This window comes from Bombina bombina, chromosome 3 (genome assembly GCF_027579735.1).
Source record: "Bombina bombina isolate aBomBom1 chromosome 3, aBomBom1.pri, whole genome shotgun sequence".
Taxonomy (NCBI): Eukaryota; Metazoa; Chordata; class Amphibia; order Anura; family Bombinatoridae; genus Bombina; species Bombina bombina.
The window spans coordinates 100,357,074-100,376,294 of record NC_069501.1 but is presented as its reverse complement, the minus strand read 5'-3'; the positions used below and the strand labels follow the sequence as shown (position 1 = coordinate 100,376,294).

At 39.5% G+C, this 19,221-nt stretch overlaps 1 protein-coding gene across 1 annotated transcript in view; it reads left to right on the top strand.

Annotated features, from left to right (window-relative positions):
* The window catches only part of TTC3 (tetratricopeptide repeat domain 3), a 410,905-nt gene that overhangs the window by 182,418 nt on the left and 209,266 nt on the right, over positions 1–19,221 (top strand). The window contains exon 24 of the mRNA XM_053705936.1: positions 17,974–18,297. Within this exon, the coding sequence (XP_053561911.1) occupies positions 17,974–18,297 (324 nt within the window). The remainder of the gene's footprint in view (positions 1–17,973; positions 18,298–19,221) is intronic.

The following is a 19,221-nucleotide window of genomic DNA, read 5'->3' as shown; positions in this document are numbered from 1 at the left end:
TTGTCTCTCAAGGGTATCGAATAGGTTTCAGAATAAGACGACCTGTAAGAAGGTTTTTTTCTCTCACATTCCAACAAATCCTGTGAAAGCTCAGGCCTTTCTGAAGTGTTTTTCAGATCTGGAGCTTTCAGTGGTAATTGTAGCAGTTCCACGTCTGGAACAGGGTTTGGATTTTTATTCAAATCTATTCATTGTCCCGAAGAAGGAAAATTTGGGCTTTATGGGTAACGGAAGTGACATATTTAGCAGCTTTGCTGTAGTGCTCTTTGCCGCCTCCTGATGGCCAGGAGTGATATTCCCACTAGTAATTGATGATTCCGTGGATAAATGTATCGGGTAAGCATAAATTATGTTTTTCTATCAGTGCTAAGAGTTGTTAGTTCTCTGCACTGAAATTGTTGTCCCTATCGGTCATCATGTTAGTTTATTCAACTGCCTGAGATGAAGCACGCTGTTAACGTTATGTTCACTTCACCTTTTTACCGATCATGTGACTCCTCCTCCTTCTCCGGCTGAGACCGGAGCAGTCGCCATTTTCTAATTTTCTCAATGCTTCAAGTCCGTGTTGCTGTCTAAGTTTATAGCATTTTTGTACTTCCTTTTGCGTCGTGCATCATACTTGGCGCCAACATTTTCTTTGTTTGTTACCCCACTTCCTATATGCTCCTTGCCTTCTTTATGCTCAGAGGGCTATGCCATTTGCTTTTTTGCTTATTTTCGCATTTGCATTTTTTTCCATTCCTGAAACTGCTATATGAGTAAATAAGATATTTTGTTGTTAAATGTTATTTTTTTCTTTTACATTTTACAAGATGTCACAATCAGATCCTGTCTCAGAAGCTGCTGTAGGATCCCTGCTGCATGAACACAGTTCTATCAAAGCTAAGTGTATCTGTTGTAAGCTAGCTGTGATTATATCTCCGGCTGTAGTATGTAACAGTTGTCATGATAAACTTTTGCATGAGAAAATGTTTCCATTAGTACTAGTACAGTATCTGTTGTTCCTTCAACATCTATTGTACATGATATCCCTGTTGATATTAAAAATTATATTGCTGATGCGATACAGAAGGCTTTGTCTGCTATTCCGCCTTCTAATAATTGTAAAGGTCTTTTAAATCTTCTCATGATACTGATGAATTTTGTAATGACCGACAAAATACTGATATATCCATTTCTGATGAGGATCTCTCTGACTCAGAAGATCCTGCTTTTGACATTGATAAATCAACTTTTCTTTTTAAGATTGAGTATATTCGTTCTTTGTTGAAAGAAGTATTGATTACTTTGGATATTGAGGAGTCTGGTCCTCTTGATAACAAATCCAGTAAATGTTTAAATTCTAAATTTAATATAAACCTCTTGTGATTACTCCTGATGTTTTTCCTGTTCCTGATGCTATTTCTGATGTGATTGCTAAGGAATGGTCTAAGCCTGGTACTTCTTTTGTTCCTTCTTCTAGGTTTAAAAGGCTGTACCCTTTGCCAGTGGCTAATTTAGAGTTTTGGGTTGATGGGGCTATTTCTACTCTTGCCAAGCGTACTACTATTCCTATAGAAGATAGTACTTTCTTTAAAGGGACAGTATACACTCATTTTCATATAACTGCATGTAATAGACACTACTATAAAGAATAATATGCACAGATACTGATATAAAAATCCAGTATAAAACTGTTTAAAAACTTCCTTAGAAGCTGTCAGTTTGGCTCTGTTGAAAATGTAGCTGGAAATCCCACTGCAAGTGGCAAATAAGACACTCCCCCCTCCCCCTTCTTTTGCATATGAAAAGACCCTTTACACAAACAGGAGCAAGCTGGAGAAGGTAGCTGAGCGTATTCACATAAAACTTTGGGGCTTGGTTAGGAGTCTGAAAATCAGAGCAATGTTATTTAAAAATAAGCAAAACTATACATTAATTTAAAAAAAAAACTTTATGGACTATATAAATAGATCATCTACAAAACATTTATGCAAAGAAAAAATGAGTGTATAATGTCCCTTTAAGGATCCTTTTAGATAGGAAAATTGAATTTTATCTAAGGAAAGCTTATTTACATTCTGGCTATATTCTCAGGCCTGCCATTTCTATGGCTGATGTTGCGGCTGCATCAACTTTTTGGTTGGATAGCTTAGCACAACGGGAAAAAGATTCTGATTTGTCTAACACTGTTCGTTTGCTTCAATATGCTAATCATTTTCTCTGGGATGCTATTTTTGATATCGTTAAGATTGATGTTAAAAATATGGCTATTTTAGCTAGAAGAGCTTTATGGCTCAAGTCATGGAATGCTGACATGGTATCTAAATCTAGGTTACGATCTCTATCATTCCAATGTAATAATGTGTTTGGTTCTCAGTTGGATTCTATTATTTCCACTATTACTGGGGAGAAGGGAGTTTTTTTGCCCCAGGATAAAAAAATCTAAGGGTAAAGCTAGAGCTTCTAATCGGTATTGTTCCTTTCAGCAGAATAGAGAACAGAAAACCACTCCTTCCCCTAAAGACTCTGGCTCCAATTAGAAGCCATCTTTGAGTTGGAATAAATCAAAGCCTTTTAAAAAACCAAAGCCAGCCCCCAATACTGCATGAAGGTGCGGCCCTCAATCCAGTTCTACTGGTGGGGGGCAGATTGAAATTATTTCAAGAGGTTTGGGCAGGTTCCTTTCAGAATCATTGGATTCAGAATATTGTCTCTCAAGGGTATCGAATAGGTTTCAGAATAAGACGACCTGTAAGAAGGTTTTTTTCTCTCACATTCCAACAAATCCTGTGAAAGCTCAGGCCTTTCTGAAGTGTTTTTCAGATCTGGAGCTTTCAGTGGTAATTGTAGCAGTTCCACGTCTGGAACAGGGTTTGGATTTTTATTCAAATCTATTCATTGTCCCGAAGAAGGAAAATTTATTCAGACCAGATCGTTTCAGCCTTCTGTGGGCCTCGTCAGTGAGGTGCAGTCGCATCTCTAAGGGCATGTGTGCAAGGAGTCCACGTCTGGTTTCCCCTTTTACTCTTAGGGAGACCCAAGAGCAATTTGCATAAATATAAAGAGAAAGAGAGATGCACTCAGCTGAGACAGAACAAAAACTAGAAAAACTTCCGTGCCTGTTCATTTTAGGGTGTCACTCAGGGTGCATACTCTTTTAGCACACAATGCCCCTTCACAGAGAAAAAATATCCTGTAGCATATCAGTCTGACCCTGCCCAATGACAGTCCAGCACCGAAATACCAGGCAATTCTTCTCTGAACAAGAGAAACAACAAGCCCAGACGATCGTTTCGGACTTCTGTGGGCCTCGTCAGTGAGGTGCAGTCGCATCTCTCTAATGGCATGTGTGCAAGGAGTCCACGTCTGGTTTCCCCTTTTACTCTTAGGGAGACCCAAGAGCAATTTGCATAAATATAAAAAGAGAGAGAGATGCACTCTCTATTTTCTTGATTATTTGCATTTTCTGCAATGACATCTCAGATCACTGCATGTTCTGCCTTGGGGCTAAGGAGTATTATTCGGTTGGCCTATAAGACTGCTGGACAGTAACCTCCTGAGAGAATCACTGCTCATTCCACAAGTGCTGTTTCTTCTTCCTGGGCATTTATAAATACCCATATCTTAGGAAAGAAAACATAATTTATGCTTACCTGATAAATTTATTTATTTCCGGATATGGTGAGTCTACGGCCCACCCTTTATTTAAGACGGTTATTTTTTCTAAAACCTCAGGCACCTCTACACTTTTGTTATCACAGTGAAAGTCAGTCCCAGCAACTCAAGCACACGATCAGGCCCTGACCGGTAAAATCCAGAAGTGCATGAAAAGACTCCCAAAAGATCCAACCTTTCCTGGAGTGCCGTAACAAAGTAACGGATGAACCACTCTGCATGTAGTATATCAAAGTAGAAGGAATTAGGCACTACAGCCAGGTGCTTTGCAAAAAATCCATGAATTTATTGTGAAAAACGACATAAATACAAAAGTACATGGACATAAAATAACAAAAAAGAAACTCAGACATGCAGGTGAGACAAAGGCAGGTGTCTGACCCGTTTCGCGTCCCCTACAGGTGCTTACTCATAGACATAATATTTTTCCATCTTTCCTTCGGTCAAATGACTGGGGTTTATGGGTAACGGAAGTGACATATTTAGCAGCTTTGCTGTAGTGCTCTTTGCCGCCTCCTGATGGCCAGGAGTGATATTCCCACTAGTAATTGATGATTCCGTGGATAAATGTATCGGGTAAGCATAAATTATGTTTTTCTATCAGTGCTAAGAGTTGTTAGTTCTCTGCACTGAAATTGTTGTCCCTATCGGTCATCATGTTAGTTTATTCAACTGCCTGAGATGAAGCACGCTGTTAACGTTATGTTCACTTCACCTTTTTACCGATCATGTGACTCCTCCTCCTTCTCCGGCTGAGACCGGAGCAGTCGCCATTTTCTAATTTTCTCAATGCTTCAAGTCCGTGTTGCTGTCTAAGTTTATAGCATTTTTTTCTTTTCAAAGTGAAGAAAACGCTATTGTTCTTTTTGATTTAACAATTTTCTTTCATGTAATTGGCAAGAGTCCATGAGCTAGTGACGTATGGGATATACAATCCTACCAGGAGGGGAAAAGTTTCCCAAACCTCAAAATGCCTATAAATACACCCCTCACCACACCCACAATTCAGTTTTACAAACTTTGCCTCCCATGGAGGTGGTGAATTGTTTGTGCTTGTTTTTTTTGTTTTTCTTCTATGATAAGCGCTTCTAAGCATTCTGAAGCTCAGTTTCTCTTAGAGTACAGTGTTTGTCAGAGGGATTTGAAGAGAGTATTGCCTATTGATTTTTATAATTTCTCTTGCGGAAAAGCTTTTCAAGGGTTCTCTGTTATTGGTCATAGGGATTCATCTCCTACCTCCCTTTTCAGATCGACGATATACTCTTATACCATTACCTCTGCTGATAGTTTTCAGTACTGGTCTGCTATATGTGGATGGGTGTCTTTCGGTAAGTATGTATCATTATTTAAGACACTCTCAGCTATCGGCGCTTTATGTATTTATATAGTTCTAAATATATGTGTTTACTTATATTTGCCATGAGTCAGGTCTATGTATATTTCCCTTTGCAGTCTAGCAGTTTCAGTATGGGAATCATGTTTTAGGAAGTTATTTTTTTAAATATTTTCTTACCTGGGGTTTAGTCTTTTTTTCCAATCTGACTTGTTTCTTTAAAATTTGCAGGTAAATTTAGGCTCGCAAGGGCCAAAATGCTGTTATTTATTGCGTCATTCTTGACGTGAGATTTTTTTTGTGCGAATGTGCATCTGTGATGACGCAAGTTCGTAATTTTGTGCGTCTTAGTTGATGCCAGGTTGTTTGGCGTGAAGTTGCGTCATTTCCAGATGTTTGTTGGCGGCAAACATTTTTCTTCTGTTAAGTGTGATCAGTCCACGGGTCATCATTACTTCTGGGATATTAACTGCTCCCCTACAGGAAGTGCAAGAGGATTCACCCAGCAGAGCTGCATATAGCTCCTCCCCTCTACCTCACTCCCAGTCATTCTCTTGCACCCAGCAACTAGATAGGTCGTGTGAGAGGACTATGGTGATTATACTTAGTTTTATATCTTCAATCAAAAGTTTGTTATTTTAAAATAGCACCGGAGTGTGTTATTACCTCTCTGGCAGAGTTTGAGGAAGAATCTACCAGAGTTTTGCTATGATTTTAGCCGGAGTAGTTAAGATCATATTGCTGTTCTCGGCCATCTGAGGAGTGAGGTAAACTTCAGATCAGGGGACAGCGGGCAGATGAATCTGCATAGAGGTATGTAGCAGTTTTTATTTTCTGACAATGGAATTGATGAGAAAATCCTGCCATACCGATATAATGTCATGTATGTATACTTTACACTTCAGTATTCTGGGAGAATGGTACTTCACTAGAATTACACTGTAAGAAAGACATAAAGCTGTTTAATAACTAGAGATTATGTTTAACGTTTTTGCTGGAATGTAAAATCGTTTTCATTTGCTGAGGTACTGAGTGAATAAATGTTTGGGCACCATTTTTCCACTTGGCAGTTGCTTAAATCTGTTTTTTCTGTCAGTTTCTGTTCTCCCTCACTGCTGTGTGTGTGGGGGAGGGGCGCTTTTACTATGCATCAAATATTTCAGTCAGCAACTCATTGTATTCCCTGCATGATCTGGTTCATCTCTACAGAGCTCAGGGGTCTTCAAAACTTATTTTGAGGGAGGTAATTTCTCTCAGCAGAGCTGTGAGAATTATAGTTTGACTGAAATAAAAACTTTTATTCTGTAATTTGTTTCCTGCTTTCAGAAATTGTTATCTTTGCTAATGGGATTAAACCTTTGCTAAAGTTGTGTTGTTTACAAGGATTGAGGCTATAACTGTTTCAATTTATTAATTTTTAACTGTCATAGATCTTCTGTGCTTCTTAAAGGCACAGTACGTTTTAATATTATTCTATTTGAATTGTATTTCCAAGTTGCAATTTTATTTGCTAGTGTGTTAAACATGTCTGATTCAGAAGATGATACCTGTGTCATTTGTTGCAATGCCAAAGTGGAGCCCAATAGAAATTTATGTACTAACTGTATTGATGCTACTTTAAATAAAAGTCAATCTGTACAAATTGAACAAATTTCACCAAACAACGAGGGGAGAGTTATGCCGACTAACTCGCCTCACGTGTCAGTACCTACATCTCCCGCTCAGAGGGAGGTGCGTGATATTGTAGCGCCGAGTACAGCTGGGCGGCCATTACAAATCACATTACAGGATATGGCTACTGTTATGACTGAAGTTTTGGCTAAATTACCAGAACTAAAAGGTAAGCGTGATCACTCTGGGGTGAGAACAGAGTGCGCTGATAATATTAGGGCCATGTCAGACACTGCGTCACAGGTGGCAGAACATGAGGACGGAGAACTTCATTCTGTGGGTGACGGTTCTGATCCAAACAGACTGGATTCAGATATTTCAAATTTTAAATTTAAACTGGAAAACCTCCGTGTATTACTAGGGGAGGTGTTAGCGGCTCTGAATGATTGTAACACAGTTGCAATACCAGAGAAAATGTGTAGGTTGGATAAATATTTTGCGGTACCGACGAGTACTGAGGTTTTTCCTATACCTAAGAGACTTACTGAAATTGTTACTAAGGAGTGGGATAGACCCGGTGTGCCGTTCTCACCCCCTCCGATATTTAGAAAAATGTTTCCAATAGACGCCACCACAAGGGACTTATGGCAAACGGTCCCTAAGGTGGAGGGAGCAGTTTCTACTTTAGCTAAGCGTACCACTATCCCGGTGGAGGATAGCTGTGCTTTTTCAGATCCAATGGATAAAAAGTTAGAGGGTTACCTTAAGAAAATGTTTGTTCAACAAGGTTTTATATTGCAACCCCTTGCATGCATTGCGCCGATCACGGCTGCAGCGGCATTCTGGATTGAGTCTCTGGAAGAGAACATTGGTTCAGCTACTCTGGACGACATTACGGACAGGCTTAGAGTCCTTAAACTAGCTAATTCATTCATTTCGGAGGCCGTAGTACATCTTACTAAACTTACGGCGAAGAATTCAGGATTCGCCATTCAGGCACGCAGGGCGCTGTGGCTAAAATCCTGGTCAGCTGATGTTACTTCTAAGTCTAAATTGCTTAATATACCTTTCAAAGGGCAGACCTTATTCGGGCCCGGGTTGAAAGAGATTATCGCTGACATTACAGGAGGTAAAGGCCATGCCCTGCCTCAGGACAAAGCCAAAGCCAAGACTAGACAGTCTAGTTTTCGTTCCTTTCGTAATTTCAAAGCAGGAGCAGCATCAACTTCCTCTGCACCAAAACAGGAAGGAGCTGTTGCTCGCTACAGACAAGGCTGGAAACCTAACCAGTCCTGGAACAAGGGCAAGCAGACTAGGAAACCTGCTGCTGCCCCCAAAACAGCATGAATTGAGGGACCCCGATCCGGGATCGGATCTAGTGGGGGGCAGACTTTCTCTCTTCGCCCAGGCTTGGGCAAGAGATGTTCAGGATCCCTGGGCGCTAGAGATAATATCTCAGGGATACCTTCTGGACTTCAAATACTCTCCTCCAAGAGAGAGATTTCATCTGTCAAGATTGTCAACAATCCAGACAAAGAAAGAGGCTTTTCTACGCTGCGTACAAGAGCTCTTGTTAATGGGAGTAATCCATCCAGTTCCACGATCGGAACAGGGACAGGGGTTTTACTCAAATCTGTTTGTGGTTCCCAAAAAAGAGGGAACTTTCAGACCAATCCTGGACTTAAAGATCCTAAACAAATTCCTAAGAGTTCCATCGTTCAAGATGGAGACTATTCGGACAATTTTACCTATGATCCAAGAGGGTCAGTACATGACCACTGTAGATTTAAAAGATGCTTACCTGCACATACCGATTCACAAAGATCATTACCGGTACCTAAGGTTTGCCTTCCTAGACAGGCATTACCAGTTTGTGGCTCTTCCATTCGGATTGGCTACAGCGCCAAGAATCTTCACAAAGGTTCTGGGTGCTCTTCTGGCGGTACTAAGACCGCGGGGAATCTCGGTAGCTCCATACCTAGACGACATTCTGATACAAGCTTCAAGCTTTCAAACTGCCAAATCTCATACAGAGTTAGTGCTGGCATTTCTAAGGTCACATGGATGGAATGTGAACGAAAAGAAAAGTTCACTCGTTCCACTCACAAGAGTTCCCTTCCTGGGGACTCTTATAGATTCTGTAGAAATGAAGATTTACCTGACAGAGGACAGGCTATCAAGACTTCAAAGTGCTTGCCGCACTCTTCATTCCTTTCAACACCCGTCAGTGGCTCAATGTATGGAGGTAATCGGCTTAATGGTAGCGGCAATGGACATAGTACCCTTTGCACGCTTACACCTCAGACCACTGCAACTGTGCATGCTAGGTCAGTGGAATGGGGATTACTCAGACTTATCCCCTTCTCTGAATCTGGATCAAGAGACCAGAAATTCTCTTCTATGGTGGCTTTCTCGGCCACACCTGTCCAGGGGGATGCCATTCAGCAGACCAGACTGGACAATTGTAACAACAGACGCCAGCCTTCTAGGTTGGGGTGCCGTCTGGAATTCCCTGAAGGCTCAGGGACTATGGAGTCAGGAGGAGAGTCTCCTGCCAATAAACATTCTGGAATTGAGAGCAGTTCTCAATGCCCTCCTGGCTTGGCCCCAGTTGACAACTCGGGGGTTCATCAGGTTTCAGTCGGACAACATCACGACTGTAGCTTACATCAACCATCAGGGAGGGACAAGAAGCTCCCTAGCTATGATGGAAGTATCAAAGATAATTCGCTGGGCAGAGTCTCACTCTTGCCACCTGTCAGCAATCCACATCCCGGGAGTGGAGAACTGGGAGGCGGATTTCTTAAGTCGTCAGACTTTTCATCCGGGGGAGTGGGAACTTCATCCGGAGGTCTTTGCCCAAATACTTCGACGTTGGGGCAAACCAGAGATAGATCTCATGGCGTCTCGACAGAACGCCAAGCTTCCTCGTTACGGGTCCAGATCCAGGGATCCAGGAGCAGTCCTGATAGATGCTCTGACAGCACCTTGGGACTTCAGGATGGCTTACGTGTTTCCACCCTTCCCGTTGCTTCCTCGATTGATAGCCAGAATCAAACAAGAGAGAGCATCAGTGATTCTAATAGCACCTGCGTGGCCACGCAGGACTTGGTATGCAGACCTGGTGGACATGTCATCCTGTCCGCCTTGGTCTCTACCTCTGAAACAGGACCTTCTGATACAGGGTCCCTTCAAACATCAAAATCTAACTTCTCTGAAGCTGACTGCTTGGAAATTGAACGCTTAATTTTATCAAGACGTGGGTTTTCTGAGTCAGTTATTAGTACCTTAATACAGACTAGGAAACCTGTTACCAGAAAGATTTACCATAAGATATGGCGTAAATACCTACATTGGTGTGAATCCAAAGGTTACTCTTGGAGTAAGGTTAGGATTCCTAGGATATTGTCTTTTCTACAAGAAGGTTTAGAAAAGGGTTTTTCTGCTAGTTCATTAAAGGGACAGATCTCTGCTCTGTCCATTCTGTTACACAAACGTCTGTCAGAAGTTCCTGACGTCCAGGCTTTTTGTCAGGCTTTGGCCAGGATTAAGCCTGTGTTTAAAACTGTTGCTCCACCATGGAGTTTAAACCTTGTTCTTAATGTTTTACAGGGCGTTCCGTTTGAACCCCTTCATTCCATTGATATAAAGTTGTTATCTTGGAAAGTTCTATTTTTAATGGCTATTTCCTCGGCTCGAAGAGTCTCTGAATTATCAGCCTTACATTGTGATTCTCCTTATTTGATTTTTCATTCGGATAAGGTAGTCCTGCGTACTAAACCTGGGTTCTTACCTAAGGTAGTTACTAACAGGAATATCAATCAAGAGATTGTTGTTCCTTCTTTATGCCCAAATCCTTCTTCAAAGAAGGAACGTCTACTGCACAACCTGGATGTAGTCCGGGCTCTAAAATTTTACTTGCAGGCAACTAAGGAATTCCGACAAACGTCTTCTCTGTTTGTCATTTACTCTGGGCAGAGGAGAGGTCAAAAAGCTTCCGCTACCTCTCTTTCTTTTTGGCTTCGTAGCATAATTCGTTTAGCTTATGAGACTGCTGGACAGCAGCCTCCTGAAAGAATTACAGCTCATTCTACTAGAGCTGTGGCTTCCACTTGGGCCTTCAAGAATGAGGCCTCTGTTGAACAGATTTGCAAGGCTGCAACTTGGTCTTCGCTTCATACTTTTTCCAAATTTTACAAATTTGACACCTTTGCTTCATCGGAGGCTATTTTTGGGAGAAAGGTTCTTCAGGCAGTGGTTCCTTCTGTATAAAGAGTCTGCCTATCCCTCCCGTCATCCGTGTACTTTTGCTTTGGTATTGGTATCCCAGAAGTAATGATGACCCGTGGACTGATCACACTTAACAGAAGAAAACATAATTTATGCTTACCTGATAAATTCCTTTCTTCTGTAGTGTGATCAGTCCACGGCCCGCCCTGTTTTTAAGGCAGGTAAATATTTTTTAATTTATACTCCAGTCACCACTTCACCCTTGGCTTTTCCTTTCTCGTTGGTCCTTGGTCGAATGACTGGGAGTGACGTAGAGGGGAGGAGCTATATGCAGCTCTGCTGGGTGAATCCTCTTGCACTTCCTGTAGGGGAGCAGTTAATATCCCAGAAGTAATGATGACCCGTGGACTGATCACACTAAAGAAGAAAGGAATTTATCAGGTAAGCATAAATTATGTTTTTATACTTCCTTTTGCGTCGTGCATCATACTTGGCGCCAACATTTTCTTTGTTTGTTACCCCACTTCCTATATGCTCCTTGCCTTCTTTATGCTCAGAGGGCTATGCCATTTGCTTTTTTGCCTATTTTCGCATTTGCATTTTTTTCCATTCCTGAAACTGCTATATGAGTAAATAAGATATTTTGTTGTTAAATGTTATTTTTTTCTTTTACATTTTACAAGATGTCACAATCAGATCCTGTCTCAGAAGCTGCTGTAGGATCCCTGCTGCATGAACACAGTTCTATCAAAGCTAAGTGTATCTGTTGTAAGCTAGCTGTGATTATATCTCCGGCTGTAGTATGTAACAGTTGTCATGATAAACTTTTGCATGAGAAAATGTTTCCATTAGTACTAGTACAGTATCTGTTGTTCCTTCAACATCTATTGTACACGATATCCCTGTTGATATTAAAAATTATATTGCTGATGCGATACAGAAGGCTTTGTCTGCTATTCCGCCTTCTAATAATTGTAAAGGTCTTTTAAATCTTCTCATGATACTGATGAATTTTGTAATGACCGACAAAATACTGATATATCCATTTCTGATGAGGATCTCTCTGACTCAGAAGATCCTGCTTTTGACATTGATAAATCAACTTTTCTTTTTAAGATTGAGTATATTCGTTCTTTGTTGAAAGAAGTATTGATTACTTTGGATATTGAGGAGTCTGGTCCTCTTGATAACAAATCCAGTAAATGTTTAAATTCTAAATTTAATATAAACCTCTTGTGATTACTCCTGATGTTTTTCCTGTTCCTGATGCTATTTCTGATGTGATTGCTAAGGAATGGTCTAAGCCTGGTACTTCTTTTGTTCCTTCTTCTAGGTTTAAAAGGCTGTACCCTTTGCCAGTGGCTAATTTAGAGTTTTGGGTTGATGGGGCTATTTCTACTCTTGCCAAGCGTACTACTATTCCTATAGAAGATAGTACTTTCTTTAAAGGGACAGTATACACTCATTTTCATATAACTGCATGTAATAGACACTACTATAAAGAATAATATGCACAGATACTGATATAAAAATCCAGTATAAAACTGTTTAAAAACTTCCTTAGAAGCTGTCAGTTTGGCTCTGTTGAAAATGTAGCTGGAAATCCCACTGCAAGTGGCAAATAAGACACTCCCCCCTCCCCCTTCTTTTGCATATGAAAAGACCCTTTACACAAACAGGAGCAAGCTGGAGAAGGTAGCTGAGCGTATTCACATAAAACTTTGGGGCTTGGTTAGGAGTCTGAAAATCAGAGCAATGTTATTTAAAAATAAGCAAAACTATACATTAATTTAAAAAAAAAACTTTATGGACTATATAAATAGATCATCTACAAAACATTTATGCAAAGATGAGTGTATAATGTCCCTTTAAGGATCCATTTAGATAGGAAAATTGAATTTTATCTAAGGAAAGCTTATTTACATTCTGGCTATATTCTCAGGCCTGCCATTTCTATGGCTGATGTTGCGGCTGCATCAACTTTTTGGTTGGATAGCTTAGCACAACGGGAAAAAGATTCTGATTTGTCTAACACTGTTCGTTTGCTTCAATATGCTAATCATTTTCTCTGGGATGCTATTTTTGATATCGTTAAGATTGATGTTAAAAATATGGCTATTTTAGCTAGAAGAGCTTTATGGCTCAAGTCATGGAATGCTGACATGGTATCTAAATCTAGGTTACGATCTCTATCATTCCAATGTAATAATGTGTTTGGTTCTCAGTTGGATTCTATTATTTCCACTATTACTGGGGAGAAGGGAGTTTTTTTGCCCCAGGATAAAAAAATCTAAGGGTAAAGCTAGAGCTTCTAATCGGTATTGTTCCTTTCAGCAGAATAGAGAACAGAAAACCACTCCTTCCCCTAAAGACTCTGGCTCCAATTAGAAGCCATCTTTGAGTTGGAATAAATCAAAGCCTTTTAAAAAACCAAAGCCAGCCCCCAAAACTGCATGAAGGTGCGGCCCTCAATCCAGTTCTACTGGTGGGGGGCAGATTGAAATTATTTCAAGAGGTTTGGGCAGGTTCCTTTCAGAATCATTGGATTCAGAATATTGTCTCTCAAGGGTATCGAATAGGTTTCAGAATAAGACGACCTGTAAGAAGGTTTTTTTCTCTCACATTCCAACAAATCCTGTGAAAGCTCAGGCCTTTCTGAAGTGTTTTTCAGATCTGGAGCTTTCAGTGGTAATTGTAGCAGTTCCACGTCTGGAACAGGGTTTGGATTTTTATTCAAATCTATTCATTGTCCCGAAGAAGGAAAATTTATTCAGACCAGTTCTGGATCTGAAATTTTTGAATCGCTTTGTAAGGGTCCCAACTTTCAAGATGGTGGCTATAAGGACTATTCTGCCTTTGGTTCAGCAAGGTCATTATATGTCCACTTTTTTTTTCAAATTGACTTTTTTCTTTTAATTCTTTTAATTTTGCAAGCAAAATTAGGCTTGCGAGGGCGCAAAATGCTGTTTCCTTGCACAAGGTTGCGCCTGTGATGACGCGAGTTGCGTCATTTCCGGATGTTGTTGGCGCCAAAAATATTTTCAACTTTCTTTTGCGTCTTTCTTTTGCGTCGTGCGTCATACTTGGCGCCAAAAAATGTAGTTTATTATTTCACCATACTTTTTTTTTTTTTTTTTCTCATTCCTGAAACTGCCATAAAAGGAAATTGTAAATTTTGCTTTAATGTTTTTTCTTTTACATTTTGCAAGATGTCTCAATCTGATCCTGTCTCAGAAGCAACTGTTGGAACCCTGCTGCCTGATCACAGTTCTACCAAAGCTAAGTGCATCTGTTGTAAGTTAGCTGAGATTATATCTCCAGCTGTAGTATGTAACAAATGTCATGATAAGCTTTTGCACGCAGAAAACGTTTCCATCAGTACTAGTACAGTTTCTGTTGTTCCTTCAACATCTAATGTAAATGATATCCCTGTTGATATGAAAAATTATATTGCTGATGTGATACAGAAGGCTTTGTCTGCTATTCCGCCTTCTAATAAACGTAAAAGGTCTTTTAAAACTTCTCATAAAATTGATGGAATTTCTAATGACCAACAACATACTGAAATATCCTCCTCTGATGAGGATCTCTCTGATTTAGAAGATCCTACCTCAGACATTTAACAAGGAACGAATATTCTCAATCTTGAAAAGATAAGTAGATTTGTCAGTGTCAAAGAAGTGTTGGTTACTTTGGATATTGAGGCGTCTATCCTCTTGATATCAAAACTAGTAAATGTTTAAATTCTGTTTAGAAACCTCCTGTGGTTACTCCTGAGGTTTTTATAGTTCCTGATGCTATTTCTGATGTGATTGCTAAGGAATGGATTACGCCTGGTACTCCTTTCATTCTTCTTCTGGGTTAAAAAGGTTGTACCCTTTGCCAGTGGCTAAATTAGAGTTTTGGGGAAAAGTCCCCAAAGTTGATGGGGCTATTTCTACTCTTGCCAAAAGTACTACTATTCCTATGGAAGACACTACTTCATTTAAAGATCCTTTAGATAGGAAACTTGAATCTTATCTAAGGAAAGCTCGGTTATATTCTGGCTATATTCTCAGGCCTGCCATTTCTATGGCTGATGTTGCGGCTGCATCAACCTTTTGGTTGGATAGTTTAACGCAACAGGAAACGGATCCCGATTTGTCTAGCATTGTTCGTTTGCTTCAACATGCTAATCATTTTATCTTTGATGCCATTTTTGATATCATCAAAATTGATGTTAAATCTATGTCTTTAGCTATTTTAGCTAGAGGAGCTTTATGGTTTAAATCTTGGAATGCTGACATTGTATCTAAGTCTAGATTACCATCTCTTTCCAAGGTAACAATTTATTTGGTTCTCAGTTGGATTCAATTATTATAACTATCACTGGGGGGAAGGAGTTTTTTTTTTTTTTGCCTCAGGATAAAAGATATAAGGGTAAATCTAAAGCTTCTAATCGTTTTTGTTCTTTTCAACAAACTAAGGAACAGATAACCAATCCTTCCCCTAAACACTCTGGTTCCAATTGGAAACCTTCTTCAAGTTGGAATAAATCCATGCCTTTTAAGAAACCAAAGCCAGCCCGAATAGGATTCAGAGTAAGACCTCCTGTGAGAAGATTCTTTTGGTGAAGGCTCAGGCTTCTCTGAAGTGTTTCAGATCTAGAGCTTTCAGGGGTAATAATACCAGTTCTGTTTCAGGAGCAGGGTCTGGGGTTTTATTCAAATATATTCATTGTCCCAAAGAAAGAAAATTCATTCAGGCCAGTTCTGGATCTGAAGTTTTTGAATAGTTTTGTAAGAGTCCCAACTTTCAAGATGGTAACTATGAGGTCATTATATGTCCACGATAGACTTACACGATGCATATCTTCACATTCCGATTCATCCAGACCACTATCGGTTTCTGAGATTCTCTTTTCTAGACAAGCATTACCAATTTGTCGCTCTTCCATTTGGCCTAGCAACAGCTCCAAGGATCTTTTTGAAGGTTCTCGGTGTCCTATCTGTAATCAGAAAACAGGGTATTGCAGTGTTTCCTTATTTGGACGATATCATGGTACTAGCTCAGTCTTTACATTTAGCCGAATCTCACACGGATCAACTAGTGTTGTTTCTTCAAAGACATGGTTGGAGGATCAATTTACCAAAGAGTTTCTTGATTCCTCAGACAAGGGTCACCTTTTTAGGTTTCCATATAGATTCATTGTCCAGGACTCTGTCCTTAACAGACAAGAGACGAATGTAATTAGTTTCAGCTTGTCGAAACCTTCAGTCTCAATCATTCCCTTCAGTGGCTATGTGCATGGAAGTTTTAGGTCTCATGACTGCAGCATCGGACGCGATCCCCTTTGCTCGTTTTCATATGAGACCTCTACAGCTTTGTATGCTGAATCAATGGTGCAGGGATTATACTCGGATATCACAAATGATATACTTAAATCCCAACATTCAACTCTCTCTGACTTGGTGGTTAGACCATCATTGTATAGTTCAAGGTGCTTCTTTTGTTCGTCCTACCTGGACTGTGATCACAACAGATGCAAGTCTTTCAGGTTGGGCAGCTGTCTGGGGATCTCTGACAGCACAAGGGGTTTGGAAACCTCAAGAGGCGAGGTTACCAATCAATATTTTAGAACTCTGTGCTGTTTTCAGGGCTCTTCAGGTTTGGCCTCTGTTAAAGAGAGAAGCGTTCATTTGTTTTCAGATGGACAATATCACAACTGTTTATTAAAAAAAAAAAACCTCTATAAATAGAGTAAATGGGGGAAGGAGCTAGGTCTCTTAAGGGTAAGCCCACGTATCCCTACAAGGCAGTGCCTATATACCAAAAATTTTATATTTATCCAAAAGAATAAGGAAAGAAAAGGAGGTATTGTGTGGCACACTTAGAATGAGAGCCTAAAATTACTATATTGGTATGGGTAAGGACTGGAATAACTTAAAATATAACTTTTAGTAATTATTCTATAAAATCATGACAACAAAGGACAAACAATAACATTTATTTACACAAGTGGAATGTTGGAGGTGTGAATTAGCAACTTATATATAACAATTTTGTATGTGTTGGTGGCTGAGGTGGGTATATAGAGTTCACAATATTGTCCCACCATCCTTCTGCTACACTGGTTGCTCTTCCTCATAAGTCTGAGGAGGAGGAGAAGTTGGTAGCTTCTGAGGGTGAGACCTCGGATTCGGACAGTTGCAACTAGGTCCTCTCTGCATACTTTTTCCAAGTTTTACAATTTTGATTCTTTTGCCTTGGCTAAGGTTTCTTTTGGGAGAAAGGTTCAAGTGGTGGTGCCTTCTGTTTAGGTCTGCCTGTCTTGTTCTCCCTCCCTAGTCATCTGTGTCCTCTAGCTTGGGTATTGGTTCCCACTAGTAATTGATGACGTCGTGGACTCTCCATGTCTTAGGAAAGAAAACAAAATATATGCTTATCTGATAAATGTTCTTCTTTCCGGATATGGAGAGTCCACGACCCCACCCTTATCTTAAAGACAGTTATTTTTTTGACTAAACTTCAGGCACCTCTACACCTTTTTGTGTTATTCCTTCTTTCCCATTTCCCTTCGGTCGAATGACTGGGGATTGTGGGAAGGGGAGTGATACATAAAGGGACATAAAACCCAATTTTTTTCTTTCATGATTTAGATAGAACATAACATTTTAAACAACTTTCTAATTTTCTTCTATTATCACATTTTCTTAGTTTTCTTGTTTTCCTTTGTGGAAACGCAGAAATGTGTGCATGTGTCTGCAGCACTATATAGCAGCAGTTTTGCAACAATGTAATACATTAGAAGGAGCACTAGATGGCAGCACTATTTCCTGTTGTGTAGTGCTTCAGGCATGTGCACGCTACCTACCTAGGTATCTCTTCAACAAAGAATAACACGAGGATGAAAAAAAATTGATAATAGAAGTAAATTGGAAACTTTGTAAAAATTGTGTCCTATTTAAATCATGAAATAATTTTTTGGGGTTTAATGTCCCTTTAGCAGCTTTGCTGTGGTGCTCTTTGCCTCCTCCTGCTGGCCAGGAGTGATATTACCAATAGTAATTTATGTTTTTTTTTGTTTTTTTTTTACCTTTAAATTATTATTATTTTTAAAGTAATGGATATAATATAATTGAATCATCTTCTTCTTTCCCCAGATGAAAGTAATTATTGTATGTCGTATGGTGAGATAATGTTGAAATGTATAAAAGAAAATGAAGACTTATTCAAGCATGGAATGGTTGACACCAAAGAATTCCTTGCCGCTATAGTTTCCTGGAGATTTATGAGCCAGGAGGAACAGGATGCGTTACACTTTGAATCCTGTAAATCCCCATGTGAAGAGATGCAGCTGATACTAAATCATTTGTACAAATTAAAGAATCGGGTGAAAACGAGGATATTCCTGTTTCTGTTGGAATTGTGTGGTGCAAATGTAGCTTTAGATCTTCTCGGCTGGATAATTTTATTTAATGAGACAGGTAATTTATTGCTTTATTTTCCCTTCTATAAATAGAGATTTGAGTATGAAAGTAAAATGTTTTTTATTCAAGGATTTTTGCTTTTAAAGACATTTCTTACTTTTACTATGTATTTAACCCCTGCAAAGGCATTAAATACATATTCAGTGCTACTCCATATGAGGTGAGCTAATGTGAAGCAGGCATATGTACATATGTTTCTATTTCTTGCTGTATCCACATCTAGAGCAGGATGAGGTTATTCCACAGTGTAGTTTTGAAGAAATTACATTCTAAAAGGAGGAGGATTTATGTTTGCCAGAGCTGTGTTAAATGATATAGAGAATCAGAGGAAGTGCGTATTTGTGCTCAGTTTTTCTTTTAGGATTAGATGATATCTTGCTGATGACAGCTGACACACGCGCCTACTCCTATAAGAAAACAAGAATAGTTTTATTCAGGACATTAGAATTATTAATGAATTTAATACATTTTAGAATACCTTCTGGGATACAATAAAAAAAATGACTTATTCACTTTATCTACTGCAGTGTAATAAAGGGTCAGTAAAGTCCAAATTAAAATTTGTTTTTTCACATAGAATATGCAATTTTAAACAACTTCACAATTTGTTATCAAATTTGCTTTGTTCTTTTGATATACTTTGTTGAAGAGTAAATCTAGGTAGGCTCATAGGGAGCGCAGGACCGTGCATGTGTCTTTAGAACTCTATGGCAGCAGTGTTTGCAACAATTTATAATACAGGTAGCCCTCAGTTTACGCCGGGGTTAGGTTCCAGAAGGAATGGTTGTAAATTGAAACCGTTGTAAATTGAAACCCAGTTTATAATGTAAGTTAATGGGAAGTGAGGGAGTTAGGTTCCAGTTCCCTCTCAAAAATGACATAAGTAACACCCAATACATTATTTTTAAAGCTTTGAAATTA